Genomic DNA, 22885 nt, shown 5'->3' with positions numbered 1-22885 from the left:
ACATCTGCTGTCACCTGAATTTTTGATCTTAACCATTCTGACTGGTGTGAGGTGGAATCTCAAGATTGTTTTGATTTGTCCCTGATGATTAAGGATGTTGAACATATTTTCAGGTGCGTCTCAGCCATTCGGTAGTCCTCAGTTGAGAATTCTTTGTTAAGCTCTGTACCCCATTTTTTAATGGGGTTATTTAAATTTCTGGAGTCCACCTTTTTGAGCTCTTTGTATATATTGGATATTAGTCCCATATCTGATTTAGGATTAGTAAAAATCCTTTCCCAATATGTTGGTAGCCTTTTTGTCTTATTGACAGTCTTTTGCCTTACAAAAGCTTTGCAATTTTATGAGGTCCCATTTGTCAATTCTTGATCTTACAGTACAAGCCATTGCTGTTCTGTTTAGGAATTTTCCCCCTGTGCCCATATCTTCGAGGCTTCTCCCCACTTTCTCCTCTATTAATTTCAGTGTCTCTGGTTTTATGTGGAGGTCTTTGATCCACTTAGACTTGAGCTTTGTACAAGAAGATAAGAATGGATCAATTTATATTCTTCTACATGATAATCACCTGTTGTGCCATTACCATTTGTTGAAAATGCTGTCTTTTTTCCACCAGATGGTTTTAGCTCCCTTGTCAAAGATCAAGTGACCATAGGTGTGTGGATTCAATTTCTGGGTCTTCAATTCTATTCCATTGATCTACCTATCTGTCACTGTACCAGTACCATGCAGTTTTTATCACAATTGCTCTGTAGTACAGCTTAATGTCAGGCATGGTAATTCCACCAGAGGTTCTTTTATCCTTGAGAATAGTTTTTGCTATCCTAGGTTTTTTGTTATTCCAGATGAATTTGCAAATTACCCTTTCTGACTTGGTGAAGAATTGAGTTGGAATTTTGATGGGGATTGCATTGAATCTGTAGATTGATTTCAGCAGGATAGCCATTTTTACCATATTTATCCTGCCAATCCATGAGCATGGGAGATCTTTCCATCTTCTGAGATCTTCAATTTCTTTCTTCAGAAACTTGAAGCTCTTATCATACAGATCTTTCACTTCCTTAGTTAGAGTCACACCAATGTATTTTATATTATTTGTGACTATTGTGAAGGGTGTTGTTTCCCTAATTTCTTTCTCAGTCCATTTATCCTTTGTGTAGAGAAAGGCCATTGATTTGTTTGAGTTAATTTTATATCCAGCTACTGTACTGAAACTGTTTATCAGATTTAGGAGTTCTCTGGTGGAACTTTTGGGGTCACTTATATGTACTATCATATCATCTCAAATAATGATATTTTGACTTCTTCCTTTCCAATTTGTATACCCTCCATCTCCTTTTGTTGTAGAATTGCTCTGGCTAGAACTTCAAGTACCATATTGAATAGGTAGGGAGAAATTAGGCAGCCTTGTCTAGTCCCTGATTTTAGTGGGATTGCTTTGAGTTTCTCTCCATTTGTTTGATGTTGGCTACTGGTTTGCTGTAGATTGCTTTTATTATGTTTAGGTATGGGACTTGAATTCCTGATCTTTCCAAGACTTTTATCATGAAGGGGTGTTGGATTTTGTCAAGTGCTTTCTCAGCATCTAACAAGATGATCATGTGGTTTTTGTCTTTGAGTTTGTTTATATAGTGGGTTATGTTGATGATTTCCATATATTAAACCATCCCTGCATCCCTGGGATAAAGCCTACTTGGTCGTGATGGATGATCGTTTTGATGTGTTCTTGGATTTGGTTTGTGAGGATTGTATTGAGTATTTTTGCATCGATATTCATAAGGGAAATTGGTCTGAAGTTTTCTTCTTTTTTTGGATCTTTGTGTGGTTTAGGTATCATTGTGGCTTCATAGAATGAATTGGGTAGAGTACCTTCTGTTTCTATTTCGTGGAATAGTTTGAGAAGAGTTGGAATTAGATCTTCTTTGAAGGTCTGATAGAACTCTGCACTAAACCCATCTGGTTCTGGGCTTTTTTTGTTTGGGAGACTATTGATGACTGCTTCTATTTCTTTAGGGGAAATAGGACTGTTTAGATAGTTAATCTGATCCCGATTTAACTTTGGTACCTGCTATCTGTCTAGGAAGTTGTCCATTTTATCCAGGTTTTTTAGTTTTGTTGAGTATAGCCTTTTGTAGTAGGATTTGATGATGTTTTGGATTTCCTCAGGTTCTGTTGTTATGTCTCTTTTTAAATTTTTGATTTTGTTAATTAGGATACTGTCCCTGTGCCTTCTATTTAGTCTGGCCAAGGGTTTATCTATCTTGTTGATTTTCTCAAAGAACCAGCTCCTGGTTTGGTTGATTCTTTGAATAGTTCTTTTTGTTTCCACTTGGTTGATTTCAGCCCTGATTTTGATTATTTCCTGCTGTCAACTCCTCTTGGGTGAATTTGCTTCCTTTAGTTCTAGAGCTTCTAGGTGTGCTGTCAGGCTGCTAGTGTGTGCTCTCTCTAGTTTCTTTTTGGAGGCACTCAGGGCTATGAGTTTTCCTCTTAAGACTGCCATTTATTGTGTCCCATAAGTTTGGGTAATGTTGTGGCTTCATTTTCATTAAACTCTAAAAAGTCTTTAATCTCTTTATTTATTTCATCCTTGACCAAGGAATCATTGAGTAGAGTGTTGTTCAGTTTCCACGTGAATGTTGGCGTTCTATTATTTATGTTGTTATTGAAGATCAGCCTTAGTGCATGATGATGTGATAGGATGCATGGGATAATTTCAAAATTTTTGTATCTGTGGATGCCTGTTTTGTGACCTATTATATAGTCAATTTTGAAAGAGGTACCATGTGAGCACATGCCTTTAATCCCAGCACTCGGGAGACAGAGGCAGGCGGATTTCTGAGTTTGAGGCCAGCCTGGTCTACAAAGTGAGTTCCAGGACAGCCGGGGCTATACAGTGAAACCCTGTCTCGAAAAACCAAAAAAAAAAAAAAAAAGTATTATACATTTACATATTACATAATCATGTGTACCAACATTATAAATATTAAATATAAATGTTACATTTTAAATAATTTTAAAATATTTAAGTTTTAAAAACAATAACTTTATTATTTGTATGTGGTCAGGCATTCACACTGACAGAGTAGTTCTCTATTTTCATCATGGGTTCTAGGGATTAAACTCAATTCATCTGAGTGGGCAGCTGTACTGGCTAGTTTTGTGTCAACTTGACACAACTGGAGTTATCACAGAGAAAGGAGCTTCAGTTGAGGAAATGCCTCCATGAGATCCAACTGTAAGGCATTTTCTCAATTAGTGATCAAGGGGGAAAGGCCCCTTGTGGGTGGTGCCATCTTTGGGCTGGTAGTCTTGGGTTCTATAAGAGAGCAGGCTGAGCAAGCCAGGGGAAGCAAGCCAATAAAGAACATCCCTCCATGGCCTCTGCATCAGCTCCTGCTTCCTGACCTGCTTGAGTTCCAGTCCTGACTTCTTTGGTGATGAACAGCAGCATGGAAGTGTAAGCCAAATAAACCCTTTCCTCCCCAACTTGCTTCTTGGTCATGATGTTTGTGCAGGAATAGAAACCCTGACTAAGACAAATTGGTACCAGCAAAGTGGGGTATTCCTGTGACAACCTGACCAAGTTTTGGGGAGGACTGTGGAAGGACTTTGGAACTTTGGACTTGAAGATCCATTCGTTGTTAAGAGCTCTGTCAGATGTTTTGTAGGAGCTTGGAAGATAATGTTGAGAACAGTGCAGAAGATGGAGGTCTGGTTTGTGAAATTTCAGAGGGAAAATTAAAGACTCTTTTCAGGGCCATTGCTGTTTTGATTGTGATGATTCTGTAGTTCTGGTTAGCTGGGGCTGAAGAATTAGCTGTGATTAACAAGATACCAGAACTACTAAAGCAAAAACTTTGCATTACTGGGACTATTGATGCTGGTTAGCTGGAGCTAAGATATTAGCGGTGATTAAGAAGAGACCAGCATCATTGAGGTGACATCTTCTGGGAAGTGTTTTCTGAAAACACAAAGAGGCTGTGTTCCAGAGATAGCCAAGGTTGTACTACTGCTGCAGCGGGACTTGGTAATATGTAAAGGTCACCCAGGTGGTACTGGTTTTGAAGGCATGAAGGGGTCACGCAGAGCAGCTGAGGCTCAGCACTGTGAGAGGGCATGGAAGGCCATTGGTGAAGGTGCAGCCTCAGTTGCAATTGAAGGCCCAGGACTGAAGGGGTCACGCAGTGTTTTGGAGATGCCAGTACCATGAGATGACCACCAAGAGCAGCAGCAGCAGTGGAATACAGGCAACTGGAGCCTAGAGGATGACACGTGTGCTACAAAGGGCATGGCTGAAGAAGTGACCCAAGCCCTTGGAGGAGCCCAGAAGGTTATGAGTTGGATCTCAGACATTGGACGGTTGGAGATTGATTTTTGCTTTTGATTGTGACTATGCCCTGATATTTTCCCTCTTGAAGGAAGAAACTGTTTTAGTTGAGCCCACAGTTAAGAGACTTTTAATTGTAAAAAGACTTTGAATTTTAAAAGAGATGGATATTCTAAAAAGATTGAAAATTTAAGAATATGTAAAGACTGTGGGACTTTTAAAGTTATTTAGATCTTGGGGATGAATAAGAATGTAAGGGTTGAGGCTTACTAGTGATGTGTTTGTGTGTCAAGTTGATAAGGGGTCAATTTACTGGCTAGTTTTGTGTCAACTTGACACAACTGGAGTTATCACAGAGAAAGGAGCTTCAGTTGAGGAAATGCCTCCATGAGATCCAACTCTAAGGCATTTCCTCAATTAGTGATCAAGGGGGAAAGGCCCCTTGTGGGTGATGCCATCTTTGGGCTGGTAGTCTTGGGTTCTATAAGAGAGCAGGCTGAGCAAGCCAGGGGAAGCAAGCCAATAAAGAACATCCCTTCATGGCCTCTGCATCAGCTCCTGCTTCCTGACCTGCTTGAGTTCCAGTCCTGACTTCCTTGGTGATGAACAGCAGTATGGAAGTGTAAGCCAAATAAACCCTTTCCTCCCCAACTTGCTTCTTGGTCATGATGTTTGTGCAGGAATAGAAACCCTGACAAGGACAGCAGCCATCCTCTTTACCTACTAAGCCTTCTCCCTGGCCAATATCTTCTTAGCCGTGACTGAACCTGCATTCCATGTTGATTCCACTCTATACCACCAACAATTGTGGCCTTTGAGGTTTTTGCAGTATGTTTCTAACTTTTTAGTAATTTACCCTTTATCCATCCCACCATACCTTGCATACAAATGAAGGCTTATGCTTGCACCAATCACACAATTGCCTTTTTAGTACAGGTCCAGTGCTCTCCCCTTGCGGCCTAGGTGGAAATAGCTGGAGGGTCATCTGAGTGCATCTAGGCTGGCACAAACTCTTTCAGATAACCCTGGGCAAGGCTGTGCCTTCTGGAGCCAGGGGGATCACTGTGTAATTCTCTCAAGGTGCCTTTAAGCGATGGCTGTGGTGGCATAAGGCTAGTGAGGCTGGAGGTTTGATTGTTAAGCCTTTTGTTCTAGGCAGCCAGGGCAGCAAGAGTCCAATATTTGCTAATTAGGGAGTCAAAATGGCCCAACCCTCAAGTGATTTGCTCATTTAAAGGAAATGAACATCAGGGGTGCTTAAGAACATAAAGAAGTTCTCATTAACTCTAACAGTGATTTAACAGCTTAACAGTACATAACACCTGGCCAGTGCCTCAGGGAGCAGGAAACTTCAGTTTTCATGGTCATAGGCACAGCGTGGAGGCCAATGTATAGTGTACTTCTGTGTATGACTTGTCCTTCTGTGGTAGCTGGGACACTTTCACAGGGTGGTCCGAGCACCCAATGCTTTTGTTCTTCCATTTGCCAAGCCACAGCTATGCAAATTACACTGACCTGACCTTGTGATGGTCTGTGATTCAAGTGGAAAGAGAGATCATTGCTAAGGTGAGGCAAAACCCAGTAGAAAGGTGTTATATCAAACATCACAATTTTTTTCAAAATGAGTTTTGTATTTAGTTTTGTAGTTTTTTTGAATTTAGAAGTAACAGGAAGATTGGAAAAGATTCTGCTGAAATTTCTTTGCTTTTTTGCCTCTTTGCCTGATCATTTCTAATGATCTCAGGCTTGGTACTACCCTTGGTAGCACAGTAATATAAGTGTGTGAGTGGCTGAAGTAACACTTGAGCTCTGATACTTACCTCTGAACTGTTAGCCCTCCATGTAAATTACCGAGTGTGGCACTTATCCGGTAAGTATAAGTGACTCATAAAGAGTAAATTGGCCAGGAGGCTGAAGGTAATCTCTTTGTATGTGCTAGGTTATTCAGAGTACTTTCAATAAAAAGTATGCTCTAAGGTAGAACTCTAATTACTTCCAGGTTAAAAATAAAGTAGATGACACCATTTGAAGACAATGGCCAATTTTTACTATGTGTTAGCACACTTATCTTTAGTGCTTGGTTTTATGAAGGGAAGTAATATTATAAATATAATGAGCAATCATATTTTATTTCATTGTTAATGTCTCCATAAAACTTTTCACTGATGAGACTGCACTAATTAGGTTTCTGCGTTATGCATATATTTGGTAAAAGCCAAATAAGTTTGCCATGGTTATAATTGCTTCTCATGGTTTTTACAAAGGACAGTGACATTATTTATGGAAGTCTTTCTGTCTTTAAAAGGTGATACACAGGTCTAGGGATGCAGTACCTCGGCTGGTAGAATGCTTGCCTAGCATGCAGGAGGCTCTGGGTTCAATTCCCAGGACTATATCAACGCTCTGTGGTGGCTCACAGTGTATCTCAGGACTAAAGAAGTAAAGGCAGTAAGATCAGGAGTTCAAGGCCATCCTTGGCTACAGGAATTCAAGGTCAGGTCGGTCTGGGCTACGAGAGATCCTATGTAAATGAACACATGCATGGATTAAAATTAAAAAATAAAATGACAACAATTTACAAATAAAAGTGTTCTTATAAAATGATAGTGTGCATAGATGGCCTAATACACAGAGAGCATCAATTATCTAGTTCAAGTAGCTACTATTTCTCTTCTCTGGTTAATAACCATCTTCTTTCATGTGTACTTAGCTGAGGGACTGCAGAGCATATTAATGGTATGGAATATTACTCCAGCTTGTAGTGATTAAGCCTTGGATCACTGATTTTTAAATCACCTGTGTGCCTGTGAGCATTAGCTCTGTCCTCAGGAGTTGGAGTGCATAGTTTCTCACACTGCCGATGTTCTTGCTTTCACCTTAGCTGACATGCTCTAAAAATGTAGAGAAGAGGAAGGAGAACTTGTTTTGTTCAGTTTGCCTCTCTCCACACAGTTCAATGTAAGCCAATCCCCCACAGATTGGATTATGTACAGACTTCTATAAAAGGACAGGTGTAGCAGTGGTGGGAACCAGATCCAATTTTTTAAATCAATGCTAGTAAGTATGTATAGGATGATTAATACTTAGGATAGAGTTTAGCATTAGAAAGACTAAACTACTTAAACTCACAACTGTTAATATGTAGTACCACGTACTGTTGTATCTAAATCCAAAAGTCACTGAAATTAGCTTTTAATGATCACAAAAGACTGTTTACTCTCTGAGAACAGGAGTGGGTCAATCTGCTGTCCTAGAGCCAGCATTGTTGCTTTTACCTATTAGATATTTGATGTAGTAGTCAGTGTTCTATTGCTGTGATAAAACACCATTACTAAAGAAACATGGTGGTGGTAGTGGGGTGCTTCAGCTTACATATTACAATCCATCATGAAAAGAAGCAATGTTGTAAGCTCAACCAGAGAAATCTAGAGGCAGGACCTCAAACAGACGTCATGGAGTGAAAGCTACTTACTGTCTTGTTCTCCATGTCTGCTCAGAATTGCTTTCCTATACAACTTGGGACCACCTGCCCAGTGGTAGCAACAACCATAATAGGCAGGGTCCATCACATCAGTAATTAAAAAAACTACCCCTGCAGACATGCCTAAAATCTAATATGATAGAAACAATCCCCCAATTGAAGTTTTTCTTCATAAGTGACTCTAGTTTGTATCAAGTAGACAAAAATTAACGTGCTCAAATAACTCCTTGTCAACTTGACACATAAACACCACTATAAATTTCTGTAGCAGAGACCTAAGAATTGTAGGGGTTATGGGGATTAAAAAAAAAAGCCTTATGCCTGGTACCATGTGGTAGGGATGGAGTTAGGAGGCTGTGGTATAAGTATAACCTCAGTTGCTATGGAACTCGCAGGATTGACAGGTCATGGAAAGAAACTAAGGCTTGATATTGGGTGGCAGGGCTGGAGTCCCTAAAGAGGCCTGGAGAGGCCATTGGTAGAGGTGAAGCCTCTGTTGCTGTGGAGACCCTAGTGTATTACAGATGGCAGGACAGTGGCATGAATACTGAGGAGAGTGACAGGTGTGAAGTGGAGCCGGCTTGAGCCTAGGAGACATCTGTGTATGCTATGATGGCAGAGCTGGAGGGGTGGGACTGCCCACATACTGTGGCATCCAGATCACAAGTGGCAAATGTCAGACACACATCTACAGGATGTGGACTACACTGCTGAACTTGGTTTTGCTGTGATCTGAGTGCGACTGTGCTCTAGTTCTTCCTTCTTAGAATAAAAATAGTACATAACTTATTTTGGAGTTTAGAAGAGCCTACCATTAAAAGGTTTTAGAAATCTAAGGAGAACTTCGATTTGTTGAATATTATAGAAAGACTGGGAATTTTAAATGTTGAGAGTGTTTTATATTGTGATAGTAACATGAGCTCTTGAGAACAAAGAATGAAGGAAAGCCGATGATTTAATAGTGATGTGTTTGTGTGCCAGGTTGACATGGAGTCAGTAGAGCTGCTTAATTTGTGCCGACTAGACACAAACTGGAGTCATCTAGGAAAAGGGAACCTCAGTTAAGGGACTTTTCCCATTAGATTGGTCTGTGGGGGCGTTTTCCTAGTTGCTAATTGAAGTAGGAGTGCTCAGACCACTGTGGGCGGTGCCATCCCTACACAAGTGAGTCTAAGCTATATAAGAAAGGCAGAGGAAACAAAACAAGCCATTTACTGGTTTGTTTATGCTTCAAGGTGGTTTATGCTTCAGTACCTGCTTTCAGGTTTCTGCCTTGAGCTGACACCATAGCGGTCCTTGATAATGGACTGTAATTTGCAAGCAAAGTAAATCTTTCCTCTCAAATTGCTTATGGCAATGAAGTTTTATCACACCAACAGGAATCACACTAATAGATTTTGTAAATGTTTATTGAATGAATGAGTGGGCTCAAATATAGACATTCTTCTTATTTAATGTAATTGTGGTTTTCATTTGTTCTACCATTAGAAAAGAGTCAATGCTTTTGTTGTTAAAGTTACTGATATGAACTCGGCACTTCTTAGTTTGCAATCTAGTTTTTATGCTCACTTAAATTTTCCCCCTCTAATTAATTGCTTGGCCATTAGAGCAAACTGATAAATATTAGACTTTTGATTAAAGTTTGGGAGTTAAAAGCTAGGTTTCCCATAAGCATTGCAATTTAAATTGAATTCCATATTAGCTCTTTCTTTTAATTAAGTCTTTACTAAGTAGGCTATGTATAAATAACAAAGACCAACTTTTAAAATATGCAATATTGGGAGAAAAAGTTTTCAGTATTGGGATAAAGTTAGATGTGTTTGTTTTATAAGATAGGGTCTCTCTCTCTATAGCTCTGGTCATACAAACCAGGATAGCCTTGAACTCACAGAGATCCACCTGCCTCAGCCTCCCAAGTACTAAGGTTCAAAGTAACCTCTGTCACACACAGTTAATTATTTTCTTACATGTGAATGCATGAGTAGTACATCATGCTGAGTCCTGACCTGTCACTATTCTTGTGCAGAAAACATTTCTAAAGCTTTTGGCATGGATGCTGGAGATCTGAGTTAAAGCCCTCATGATTGCCCAGCAATTACCTAACCCACTGGCCATCTTTTCAGTGCCTAAAACTAGGAATATTTCAATTTTTATTTATTTTTTGATATATAGTGATTTATTTGCCTGCATGCATGTCTGTGCACCACCTGTGTGCCTGATTTCCAAGGAGGCCAGAAGAGGGCTTTGTATCTCCTGAAACTAGAATCACAAACAGTTGTGAGTCACCATGTGGGTACTGGGAATCAAACTAGATCTTCTGGAAGAGAAGCCAGTACTCTTAACTTCTCACCATCTCTCCAGCCCCCAAATAGGAAATTTTCAAAGGTCAAAAAGTTTCTCTCCTCTTGAAAAAGAAAAGAGTAAAAAAAGAAGAAAGTTTTGAAACACAATATAAGCTATTCTAATAGTGAAAGACCCCCATTTCGAAGAGACCCTCGCTCAAGTCCTGGGATAAGCCAATGCCCCAATAACTCGAGAGAAACCATTCTTGATGCAATATCACATGAGGTTTAACTGGGAATCAGCATGCTGAGGCCGAGTTCCTAACCTGCACAGGGGCAGAGGAGATCGACCCCCAGCAGTTGCAGTGGAGGATTTTTAAAGAATGAACCATAAAGTGAGGGAAGGATAAGATCACAAAGACTGAGGAAGTTGAGTAAACATCCTAAAAATGGGGATGGTGAATTACAGCTCATCTCTCAAGGAAAGTAGGGGAGGATTAGATCACAAAGACTGGGGAAGTTGAATAAATCTTCTTGGTCCCTTACACAATGGTTCAGGCACCTGGGTGGGTCACCAGCCCTCACTGTTCTTTCAGGAAAAAGAACAAAGAACTCCATCTGGGCTTTTTTTCTAGGGATCTAAGAAACACAATGAGTTGGGGGTCTTACAGTAGAAGGACTGATAATGAGTTCCTGGGAAACTCAAGGGAGTTGGCTTGTGATAGTAGTCTAGTGAATTGCCCACAAGCACCTAAGCCAGCACTCTGCAAACACAGTCACTTACACCTGTAATCGCAATATTGTTGGGGTGGAGACAAGAAGTTCTTAAGGCTGACTGGGTAGCCAGCCTAGACAAGAAAAGCTCCAGGTTCAGTGAGAGATCATGTCTCAGAAAGTACTGAAGAGATAGTTCGGCAGTTAAAAGCATGTGATGCTCTTTTTTTTTTTAATATTTTTATTAGGTATTTTCCTCATTTATATTTCCAATGCTATCCCAAAAGTCCCCCATACCCTCCCCCCCCACCCCCCTACCCAACCACTCCCACTTTTTGGCCCTGGCGTTCCCCTGTACTGGAGCATATAAAGTTTGCAGGTCCAAAGGGCCTCTCTTTGCAATGATGGCCAACTAGGCCATCTTTTGATACATATGCAGCTAGAGTCAAGACCTCTGGGGTACTGGTTAGTTCATAAAGTTGTTCCACCTATAGGGTGGCAGTTCCCTTTAGCTCCTTGGGTACTTTCTCTAGCTCCTCCATTGGGGGCCCTGTGATCCATCCAATAGCTGACTGTGAGCATCCACTTCTGTGTTTGCTAGGCCCTGGCATAGTCTCACAAGAGACAGCTATATCTGGGTCCTTTCAGCAAAATCTTGCTAGTGTATGCAATGGTGTTAGCGTTTGGAAGCTGATTATGGGATGGAATCCTGGATATGGGAGGCTCTAGATGGTCCATCCTTTCATCACAGCTCCAAACTTTGTCTCTGTAACTCCTTCCATGGGTGTTTTGTTCCCAATTCTAAGAAGGGACAAAGTGTCCACACTTTGGTATTCGTTCTTCTTGAGTTTCATGCTTTTAGCAAATTGTATCTTATATCTTGGGTATCCTAGGTTTCTGGGCTAATATCCACTTATCAGTGAGTACATATTGTGTGAGTTCCTTTGTGATTGGGTTACCTCACTCAGGATGATGCCCTCCAGGTCAATCCATTTGCCTAGGAATTTCATAAATTCATTCTTTTTAATAGCTGAGTAGTACTCCATTGTGTAAATACACAACATTTTCTGTATCCATTCCTCTGTTGAGGGGCATCTGGGTTCTTTCCAGCTTCTGGCTATTATAAATAAGGCTGCTATGAACATAGTAGAGCATGTGTCTTTCTTACCGGTTGGAACATCTTCTGGATATATGCCCAGGAGAGGTATTGTGGGATCCTCCTGTAGTACTATGTCCAGTTTTCTGAGGAACCACCAGACAAATTTCCAGAGTAGTTGTACAAGCTTGCACTCCCACCAACAATGGGGGAGTGTTCCTCTTTCTCCACATCCTCGCCAGCATCTGCTGTCACCTGAATTTTTGATCTTAGCCATTCTGACTGGTGTGAGGTATAATCTCAGGGTTGTTTTAATTTGCATTTCCCTGATGATTAAGGATGTTGAACATTTTTTTCAGGTGCTTCTCAGCCATTTGGTATTCTTCGGGTGAGAAATCTTTGTTTATCTCTGAGCCCCATTTTTTAATGGGGTTGTTGGTTGTTTAATTTTCTTGAGTCCACTTTCTTGATACACACACACACACACACACACACACACACACACACACATATACACACACACATACACACACACACACACACACACACACACACACACACACACACACATATATATATGATATTAGTCCCCTATCTAATTGAGGATAGGTAAAGATCCTTTCCCAATCTGTTGGTGGCCTTTTTGTCTTATTGACGGTGTCTTTTGCCTTGCAGAAGCTTTGCAATTTTATTAGGTCCCATTTGTGGATTCTCGATCTTACATTAGAAGCCATTGCTGTTCTATTCAGGAATTTTTCCCCTGTACCCATATCTTCGAGGCTTTTCCTAATTTCTCCTCTACAAGTTTCAGTGTCTCTGGTTTTATGTGGAGTTCCTTAATCCACTTAGATTTGACCTTAGTACAAGGAGATAGGAATGGATCAATTCACATTCTTCTACATGATAACTGCCAGTAGTGCCAGCACTATTTGTTGAAGATGCTGTCTTTTTTCCACTGGATGGTTTTTGCTCCCTTGTCAAAGATCAAGTGACCATAGGTGTGTGGGTTCATCTCTGGGTCTTCAATTCTATTCCATTGGTCTACTTGTCTGTCGCTATACCAGTACCATGCAGTTTTTATCACAATTGCTGTGAAGTACAGCTTTAGATCAGGCATGGTGATTCCACCAGAGGTTCTTTTATCCTTGAGAAGAGTTTTTGCTATCCTAGGTTTTTTGTTATTCCACATGAATATGCAGATTGACCTTTCTAATTCATTGAAAAATTGAGTTGGAATTTTGATGGGGATTGCATTGAATCTATAGATTGCTTTTGGCAAGATAGCCATTTTTACTATATTGATCCTGCCAATCCATGAGCATGGGGGATCTTTCCATCTTCTGAGATCTTTACTTTCTTTTTTCAGAGACTTGAAGTTCTTTTCATACAGATCTTTCACTTCCTTAGTTAGAGTCAAGCCAAGGTATTTTATATTGTTTGTGACTATTAAGAAGGGTGTTGTTTCCCTAATTTCTTCCTCAGCCTGTTTATCCTTTGTGTACAAGAAGGCCATTGAATTGTTTGAGTTAATTTTATATCCAGCTACTTCACCGAAGCTGTTTATCAGGCTTAGAAATTCTCTGGTGAAATTTTTAGGGTCACTGATATATACTATCATATCATCTGCAAAAAGTGATATTTTGACTTCTTCCTTTCCAATTTGTATCCCCTTGATCTCCTTTTGTTGTTGAATTGCTCTGGCTAGGACTTCAAGTACAATGTTGAAAAGGTAGGGAGAAAGTGGGCAGCCTTGTCTAATCCCTGACTTTAGTGGTTTTGCTTCCAGCTTGTCACCATTTACTTTGATGTTGGCTACTGGTTTGCTGTAGATTGCTTTTATCATGTTTAGGTATGGGCCTTGAATTTCTGATATTTCCAAGACTTTTATCATGAATGGGTGTTGGATTTTGTCAAATGCTTTCTCTGAATCTAAAGAGATGATAATGTGGTTTTTGTCTTTGAGTTTGTTTATATACTGATTACGTTGATGGATTTCCATATATTGAACCATCCCTGCATCCCTGGGATGAAACCTACTTGGTCAGGATGGATGATTGTTTTAATATGTTGTTGGATTTGGTTAGTAAGAACTTTATTGAGGATTTTTGCATCGATATTCATAAGGGAAATTGGTCTGAAGTTCTCTATTTTTGTTGGGTCTTTTTGTGGTTTAGGTATCAGAGTAATTGTGGCTTCATAGAATGAGTTGGGTAGAGTACCTTCTACTTCTATTTTGTGGAATAGTTTGTGAAGAACTGGAATTAGATCTTCTTTGAAGGTCTGATAGAACTCTGCACTAAACCCATCTGGTCCTGGGCTTTTTTTGGTTGGGAGACTATTAATGACTGCTTCTATTTCTTTAGGGGATATAGGACTGTTTAGATCATTAACCCGATCTTGATTTAACTTTGGTACCTGGTATCTGTCTAGAAACTTGTCCATTTCATCCAGGTTCTCCAATTTTGTTGAGTATAGCCTTTTGTAGAAGGATCTGATGGTGTTTTGGATTTCTTCAGGATCTGTTGTTATATCTCCCTTTTCATTTCTGATTTTGTTAATTAGAATGCTCCCTGTGCCCTCTAGTGAGTCTGGCTAAGGGTTTGTCTATCTTGTTGATGTTCTCAAAGAACCAGCTCCTCCTTTGGTTGATTCTTTGAATAGTTCTTCTTGTTTCCACTTGGTTGATTTCACCCCTGAGTTCGATTATTTCCTGCCATCTACTCCTCTTGGGTGAATTTGCTCCCTTTTGTTCTAGAGCTTTCAGGTGTGTTGTCAAGCTGCTAATGTGTGCTCTCTCTAGTTTTTTTTTTTTTTTTTTTTTTTTTTTTTTTGGAGGCACTCAGAACTATGAGGTTTCCTCTTAGAAATGCTTTCATTGTGTCCCATAAGTTTGGGTATGTTGTGGCTTCATTTTCATTAAACTCCAAAAAGTCCTCAATTTCTTTCTTTATTCCTTCCTTGACCAAGGTATCATTGAGGAGAGTGTTGTTCAGTTTCCACGTGAATGTTGGCTTTCTATTATATATTTTGTTATTGAAGATCAGCCTTAGTCCATGGAGATCTGATAGGATGCATGGGACAATTTCAATATTTTTGTATCTGTTGAGGCTTGTTTTGTGTCCAATTATGTGGTCAATTTTGGAGAAGGTTCCATGAGGTGCTGAGAAGAAGGTATATCCTTTTGTTTTAGGATAAAATATTCTGTAGATATCTGTTAGATCCATTTCTTTCATAACTTCTGTTAGTTTCACTGTGTCCCTGTTTAGTTTCTGTTTCCATGATCTGTCCATTGGTGAAAGTGGTGTGTTGAAGTCTCCCACTATTATTGTGTGAGGTGCAATGTGTGCTTTGAGCTTTACTAAAGTTTCTTTAATGAATGTGGCTGCCTTTGTACTTGGAGCATAGGTATTCAGAATTGAGAGTTCCTTTTGGAAGATTTTACCTTTGATGAGTATGAAGTGTTCCTCCTTGTCTGTTTTGGTGACCTTGGGATGGAAGTCTATTTCATTAGATAATAGAATGGCTACTCCAGCTTGTTTCTTCAGACCATTTGCTTGGAAAATTGTTTTCTAGCCTTTCATTCTGAGGTAGTGTCTATCTTTTTCCCTGAGATGGGTTTCCTGTAAGCACCAAAATGTTGGGTCCTGTTTGTGTAGCCAGTCTATTAGTCTATATTAGTCTATTAGTCTATATTAGATCTAATTCCAGTTCTGCACAAACTATTCCACAAAATAGAAACGGAAGGTACTCTACCCAAAATTAGTTTTATTGGGGAGTTGAGTCCATTGATATTAAGAGATATTAAGGAAAAGTAATTGTTGCTTCCTATTATTTTTGTTGTTAAAGTTGGCATTCTGTTCTTGTGACTGTCTTCTTTTAGGTTTGTTGAGGGATTACCTTCTTGCTTTTTCTAGGACGTGGTTTCCATTCTTGTATTGGTTTTTTTTTTTTTTTTCTGTTATTATCCTTTGAAGGGCTGGACTGGTGGAAAGATAATGTGTGAATTTGGTTTTTTCGTGGAATACTTTTGTTTCTCCATCTAAGGTAATTGAATGTTTGGCATTTGTGTTCTCTTAGTGTCTGTATAACATCTGTCCAAGCTCTTCTTGCTTTCATAGTCTCTGGTGAAAAATCTGGTGTAATTCTGATAGGCTTGCCTTTATATGTTACTTGACCCTTTTCCCTTACTGCTTTTAATATTCTATCTTTATTTAGTGCATTTGTTGTTCTGATTATTATGTGTCGGGAGGAATTTCTTTTCTGGTCCAGTCTATTTGGAGTTCTGTAGGCTTCTTGTATGTTCATGGGCATCTCTTTCTTTATGTTTGGGAAGTTTTCTTCTATAATTTTGTTGAAGATATTTGCTGGCCCTTTGAGTTGAAAATCTTCCTTCTCATCCACTCCTATTATCCGTAGGTTTGGTCTTCTCATTCTGTCCTGGATTTCCTGGATGTTTTGAGTTAGGATCTTTTAGCATTTTCCATTTTCTTTGATTGTTGTGCCAATGTTCTCTATGGAATCTTCTGCACCTGAGATTCTCTCTTCCATCTCTTGTATTCTGTTGCTGATGCTCGAGTCTATGGTTCCAGATTTTTTTCCTATGGTTTCTATCTCCAGTGTTGCCTCACTTTGGGTTTTCTTAATTGTGTCTACTCCCCTTTTTAGGTCTTGGAAGGTTTTATTCAATTCCATCACCTGTTTGGTCGTGTTTTCCTGTAATTCTTTATGGGATTTTTGTGCTTCCTCTTTAAAATCTACCTGTTTAGCAGTGTTCTCCTGTATTTCTTTGAGTGAGTTATTAAAGTCCTTCTTGATGTCCTCTGCCATCATCATGAGATATGCTTTTAAATCCAGGTCTAGCTTTTTGGGTGTGTTGGGGTGCCCTGGTCTGGGCGAGGTGGGAGTGCTGGGTTCTGGTGATGGTGAGTGGTCTTTGTTTCTGTTAGTAAGATTCTTACATTTACCTTTCGCCATCTGCTAATCTCTGGAGTTAGTTGATTTAGTTGTCTCTGGTTAGAGCTTGTTCCTCAGGTGATTCTGTTAGACTCTATCAGCAGACCTGGGAGACTAGCTCTCTCCTCTGAGTTTCAGTGGTCAGAGCACTCTCTGCAGGCAAGCTCTCCTCTTACAGGGAAGGTGCACAGATATCTGGTGTTAGAACCTCCCTCCTGGCCGAAGATGAAGCCCCAAAACAGGATCTGTCCCAAAGCTGAGTTGCTTAGGCCTGTCCCAGAACCTGTTAGCTTCTGTATTCTACACTCTCACCTGTGGAGAATACTCTTGGAGGAGTCCTGGAACCAAGATGTTTGCTGCCGATGCTCAGGCAAAGCGCTCCTGGGCCGGGCGGACCCCTATCCTCTGGCCGAGAAAGTGGCCAGATGTCTGGAGCCTGAAAAGGGGCCTTAGAAGCTCTGTGGCTCCCGCCTGTCCCAGAAGCTGTTAGCTTCTGTATTCTACACCCTCACCTGTGCAGAATACTCTCGGTGGAGTCCTGGAACCAAGATGTCTGCTGCGGATGCTCAGGCAAAGTGCTCCCGGGTTCGGGCCGCATGTGAATGCTCTTATGGAGACTCTAGTTCAGTTCCCACCACTGACGTCAAATGTCTCACGACTGCCTATAACATCAACTCCAGGAAATCCCTGCCCGCTTCACACACATACTAAAATAAAATGCCCAGTTTTGATATAAGCCCTGTCTTTTGGTTTTTAAGTTTTTGGTGAGTGGGTTTTCTGCCATCTCACTTTGCCCTGCACTTATACTGTTTTCTTTCTACCCATGTGAGAAGTCCTCACCACTCCTAGTACCTTCCTGAAAGGAGCCTCAAGGACTTCTTAAAACCATGGAGACTAAATGTCATATCCCCCCTTTAGTGATCTTGTGAAGATATATGACTTATGCATAAAATTTTCTCTGAATTCATCCAGCTCCAAAAATAACCAAGTGTATCAGGTCAAAGTGAGACAGAGGGAAACTGGTAATGCTTCCCATGAGCCCATGGAGAGCTTTCCCCGGGCTCTTCCAATATTTACTCAAATGAGTAAATCTCTCTGGGCCTTTCTCCAGACCACACAGTCCTGGGTTTCTTCTCTCATGGGGTGTATTTTCTTACCCTTATTCTGAAGTATCACCTATTTCAATTTTCCTCTTATTTGAAGACAGCTAGAAGCTTGTTTCCTGTTCAGACAGGAGGAATATTGAACCCAGTGAGAATCCTGTTACTTGCAGCTAATCAGTATGGATTGTACTCCAAGGATTCTTACTAAATGAAATGAGACCTCAATGCCGCCATGTCTGTGGGAACTGAAATTAACATTCTCTTCTGCCTACACCCCCCCAACTCCCATTCTCCTTCCTTTCTCTTCTATTTTACATTCTGTCCTTCCCTAACCAGGGTCCCCGTGGTCCTGAGGGAGCACCAGGAGAGCGGGGCCTACCAGGAGAAGGATTTCCTGGACCTAAGGTAACAAAAGCTTTTGAACTACTGGAAAAATACTTTGTCTAAAATGGCTGCGAAGTATAAGTCATTAGAAGCTAAGTGTGTTCCTGGCCACTCTCACCCTATTGAGTAAAACAATATGCAAATTTCCCCAGAACCTGAAAGCACATACACATGAAATTTACAATTATAAAATTAGTAATCAGCAGACTTGCATTCCACGTAATTACTATATGTTAATTAGAAAATTATCTTAGTTTATAAGCACTAAAGCCACATACATTTGGTTTTGGTCCAAAAGTTAAATTGCCGAGTGTAGCTATGGCAACCCTTGGCTCACAGCTTTATTTTACTAAACACAGATAAGAAGGAGAGTCTAACACCCCAGGTTTAATAGGATTGCCATAAACACTGTCAGAAAAATAATGTTAACACAAAGAACAAGACATTCTGAACGACCTGCCTTTGACCTGGAGTTGGGAAGCAGGCTTCCTACTGCTTTCTCTACTCAATGTGTTGGCAGTTCTTTCTGTAACTTCCCAAAATAGCAGGCACTTATGATCTATGAGCCATTGATAACGGTTTCAATGACTCAGCGCTGTTGTAGTCTGAAAATAGCCACAGACAATGTATAAACGATGGCTGTGGCAGACCAGTAAAACCATATTAACAGAAATAGGCAGTGGGGTCTGGTTAGTGGTCTATGGTTGGCCAACCCGTGGGCTGTAGTCTGCAGTGTATCTGCCAGAGGCCACATAGGAGATAATTTCCTAAGGTACTTAGGGCCCTATCAACAGAATTTTAGAACAAAACACATACTTGAAATCTTTATTCTAAAATCTTTCTATGAAGCATACATGTTGAGGTACACACACCATCCTGAGAGCCATATACTGCTCTCTGAGTGTTTAAGAACCTCTACAAGTGTCTTTTTAATACACTGAGGTCTGAGCTCCCATCTGTAGCCACATGATCTAGGCATCTCATTCTTACATTTTTCAACCATGACCAACATTTGGTACCAATGAACAGCCAGCCTACATTTAAAGAGAGGAAAGCAGTTAGCTAAAGCAATAGACACTAAATTGTAAGTGACTGTTGGGTTAAATTTTAAAATTTGTCTTTGTTAAATTTGTTATAACGTGAAAATAATGTGTTAGATAAAGTGACCTTGCAAATCAAATACCTTTGACTATCCAAAGAATCATTCTTAAGAACACAGGTCAATAGTTGTTTATTATTATATTTCAAAAAGTTATAATATATAGTTTCTTAAATATTTTGGTATCCAGTAGATTAGTATTTATGTCTAACATAAGCAATCTGGAAAATTCAATTATCTAGATTATTTCTCTTCATATTTGTGCATGTTAAAGCAGTGGTATGTGTGTGTGTGTGTGTGTGTGTGAGAGAGAGAGAGAGAGAGAGAGAGAGAGAGAGAGGATATTATATTCAATACAATACTAGAATACTAGAAAATATAATATTTCATAGCATGCCTCAATGACACGCCCAACATATTTGTATAGAATATAAAACTGATACAATGTGGGGCCTGGAGAGATCGCTTAGCAATTATGTGTACTAGCTGGTATTCCAGAGAACCCAAATTTGATTTCCAGAACTTGCATGGTAGGTCATGACCAAATTTAACTTCAGTTCTGGGGTGCTTGATGCCCTCTTCTGGCCTTTAATGGCATCGGGCATGAATGTGGTGGTATACAGACATACATGTAGGCAAATCACCACACATATGAAGCATGTTATGATAAACTCTGGAATATAAAAACCCAATATTTAAAGGCTCCTGACTTATCACGGAAATTACATTTATCTTCAGTGATGCTTTAGGACCGAGTATAAAAGGCTGCATTCTGGGTAACAATTGGGACACTTTATTTTCCCACTAGGCTATTAATGAGAGTTTTGTTTAGGTAGCTAATTTGCAATGATGGGAAATATGTGGTTACATTATGGTGTTTTGGTTTTATTTCTGTTTCAGTAATAAAATATCCTGACAAAAAGCAACTTACAGAACAAAGCTTCTTTTAGCTCAACATTTCAGGTTATAATACATCCTAGCAGGGAAGTAGCAGCAGGAGCTTGAGGGAGCTGGTCACATCACATCCACAGTCAAGGACAAAGAGAGGATGATTGCATGCATGCTCAGTTGCTTACCTGTATGTTCTGTTCTATTTATTCACTCGTGTACAGTTTAGGGTCCCTTCCAAGGAATGGTGCCACCCAGAGTGGGCTGTGTTTTTCCACGTTGACTAACTGACTTAAGACAACCCCCACAAACATGTCCATAGACCAATACAATATAGACAGTTTTTTGAGACTCTTTCCCAGGCGATTCTACAATAAAGCTAACCATCATCTATGGCTATACAGAGGAATATAGTTATATTTCCCTGCTTCTTAGGAAACATTCTTTTCTTTTACCCTTGGCTCTAATAAATTTATTAACCTAATATCACTTCTGATTGATTCTTGTGGCTTCTTTTCCCTAAAAGGCACAGAGTATTAAGACTTTATAGATATAAGATCAGGGTAAGACAGATAGATCATGTGATTAGCACAGCTTATTCAAGATTTTCCATGAATCCTTATGAACTTAGATTTTCAGAGAATTTTTATAAATTCGAACACAAAACAGTGAATCAGTAATCCAATTCTAGAAAGTATTACAGACAAATTTTCTTAACACAATGAATTCATTTTCATCACTAGTAGGAAAAGAGGCTTGCTATAATAATACAGCATTATTGATTGAATCTCTGATGAGACTTAACTTTCTCTCCTTTCCAGCTTGAGTGGTGGGGTATGTGTATACATGCCTTTCATGGAGAGACTCATTCCTGTGTAAATGTTGAAACTAATCTTTTCTTCCCAGTTACAAATCTCAACGTCAGAATTACTCACTTGGAATAAGCAATAATCTCGGTGCTTGATTAAAAGAATTATTTGGACCATAAATATCAGTCACTATAATGTAAACTCTTTTAAAACTCTTACTTTCCTTTGCGTACTAATACCTTTCCCATTTGCTTTTAGGGTGAAAAGGGATCTGAAGGACCAATCGGCCCACAAGGATTACAAGGCCTGTCAATCAAAGGGGATAAGGTATTGAATATCAAGAATATAATGGAAGCCATTATAAAGTAAAATTATTTTTGACACTGCTCTTTATTCATGTACAGTTTGAATTGAATATAATATGACAGGCATCCCACACAGGTATCTGGGTAATTATAAACTAGCAAGGTGAGGTATTTTATGATGCAGGATGAATTATGATGTGAAAATTCATATTTATATTTCAAATAACTTCTTACTTATTTGAATTCTAACTTTCACTGTATCCTGTCATCAGCAATACCTCTTTGAAACAAGATATTAGCAAAAGATAATTCTTGGGAAAGAACGCAATTATTCAAAGTATATTGGTAGAGGGATGAAAAAGAAGGAGAAAGGATGCAATTATATTATGATCTCAGAAATTTTTATAAAAGCATATTGACTATAATAAGGTTAGTTTTTCTATGTATCTATCCACTTACTACTGGGTTCTCACTCAAAATTATTACTTCTAAATGGGGCTAGAGTAAGGGAATCATTTAAGAAAAGTAGCTTTGCTGTCCTTTATCAGGCAGTATCGGAGTCTGCCTAAGGTTAGGTAAAGGTTATTGGCTCATTGCAGTGAGGGAGACCTATTGTCATGGAACCAGCAGCAACTAAGGACAAAGATCAGGGCTAGGCTTTCCTTAGACTTTGGGTGGTTTGGGGACATTCACAAAAGCACAAGCTGGGCCACAGTCAACTATTGGATGGATCACAGGGCCCCCAATGGAGGAGCTAGAGAAAGTATCCAAGGAGCTAAAGAGATCTGCAACCCTGTAGGTGCAACATTATGAACTAACCAGTACCCGGGAGCTCTTGACTCTAGCTGCATATGTATCAAAAGATGGCCTAGTTGGCCATCACTGGAAAGAGAGGCCCATTGGACAGGCAAACTTTATATGCCCCAGTACAGGGGAACACCAGGGCCAAAAAATGGGAATGGGTGGATAGGGGAGTGGGGGGGGGGGTGTGGGGGACTTTTGGGATAGCATTGGAAATGTAAATGAGGGAAATACGTAATTAAAAAAAAGTACAAGCTGGAGTTGGATTGGATGCTTTCAGCAGTAGAGCTAATCTTATGATTGAGCATTTTAATGAATCTCCTCTAGAAATTATGGGAAAATGGAACTTGGCTCAGTTGTTACTGGTTGAAAAAAAAGTAGAAGCACTCAGTTTTAAACAGTATACCAATTTTAGTCAATATGTGACCTATTCTTTAAATTTGAACAGTATTCATTTGACTCTCCTCAGATCTGATGAAAGAGTACCTTTGCTTTTCTTAGTCCATGGCACTGTCTGGTGGTCTGTGAACTCCCATTCAGCCACATATCCTCACTAACCAGTCCAAGCTACGAGTATAATTGAAGCTGGTAATAGAAACTATCAGAAGCTGATCAGCTCAAAGAGCAATGGGAAGTGAAATTT

The 22885-nt window shown here is 39.7% G+C and overlaps 1 protein-coding gene across 6 annotated transcripts in view; it reads left to right on the top strand.

Moving 5' to 3' along the window:
• The window catches only part of Col28a1 (collagen, type XXVIII, alpha 1), a 196610-nt gene that overhangs the window by 68754 nt on the left and 104971 nt on the right, over positions 1-22885 (top strand). For all 6 annotated transcript variants that reach the window (XM_017321502.1, XM_006505031.2, XM_006505032.4 and 3 more), the window contains 2 exons: positions 18293-18361; positions 21395-21463. In XM_017321502.1, coding sequence (XP_017176991.1) covers positions 18293-18361; positions 21395-21463 — 138 coding nt within the window. The remainder of the gene's footprint in view (positions 1-18292; positions 18362-21394; positions 21464-22885) is intronic.

This window comes from Mus musculus, chromosome 6 (assembly GCF_000001635.26).
Source record: "Mus musculus strain C57BL/6J chromosome 6, GRCm38.p6 C57BL/6J".
Taxonomy (NCBI): domain Eukaryota; kingdom Metazoa; phylum Chordata; class Mammalia; order Rodentia; family Muridae; genus Mus; species Mus musculus.
Note: the sequence above shows the minus strand (reverse complement) of the source record. Positions and strands in the feature narration are given on the sequence as shown.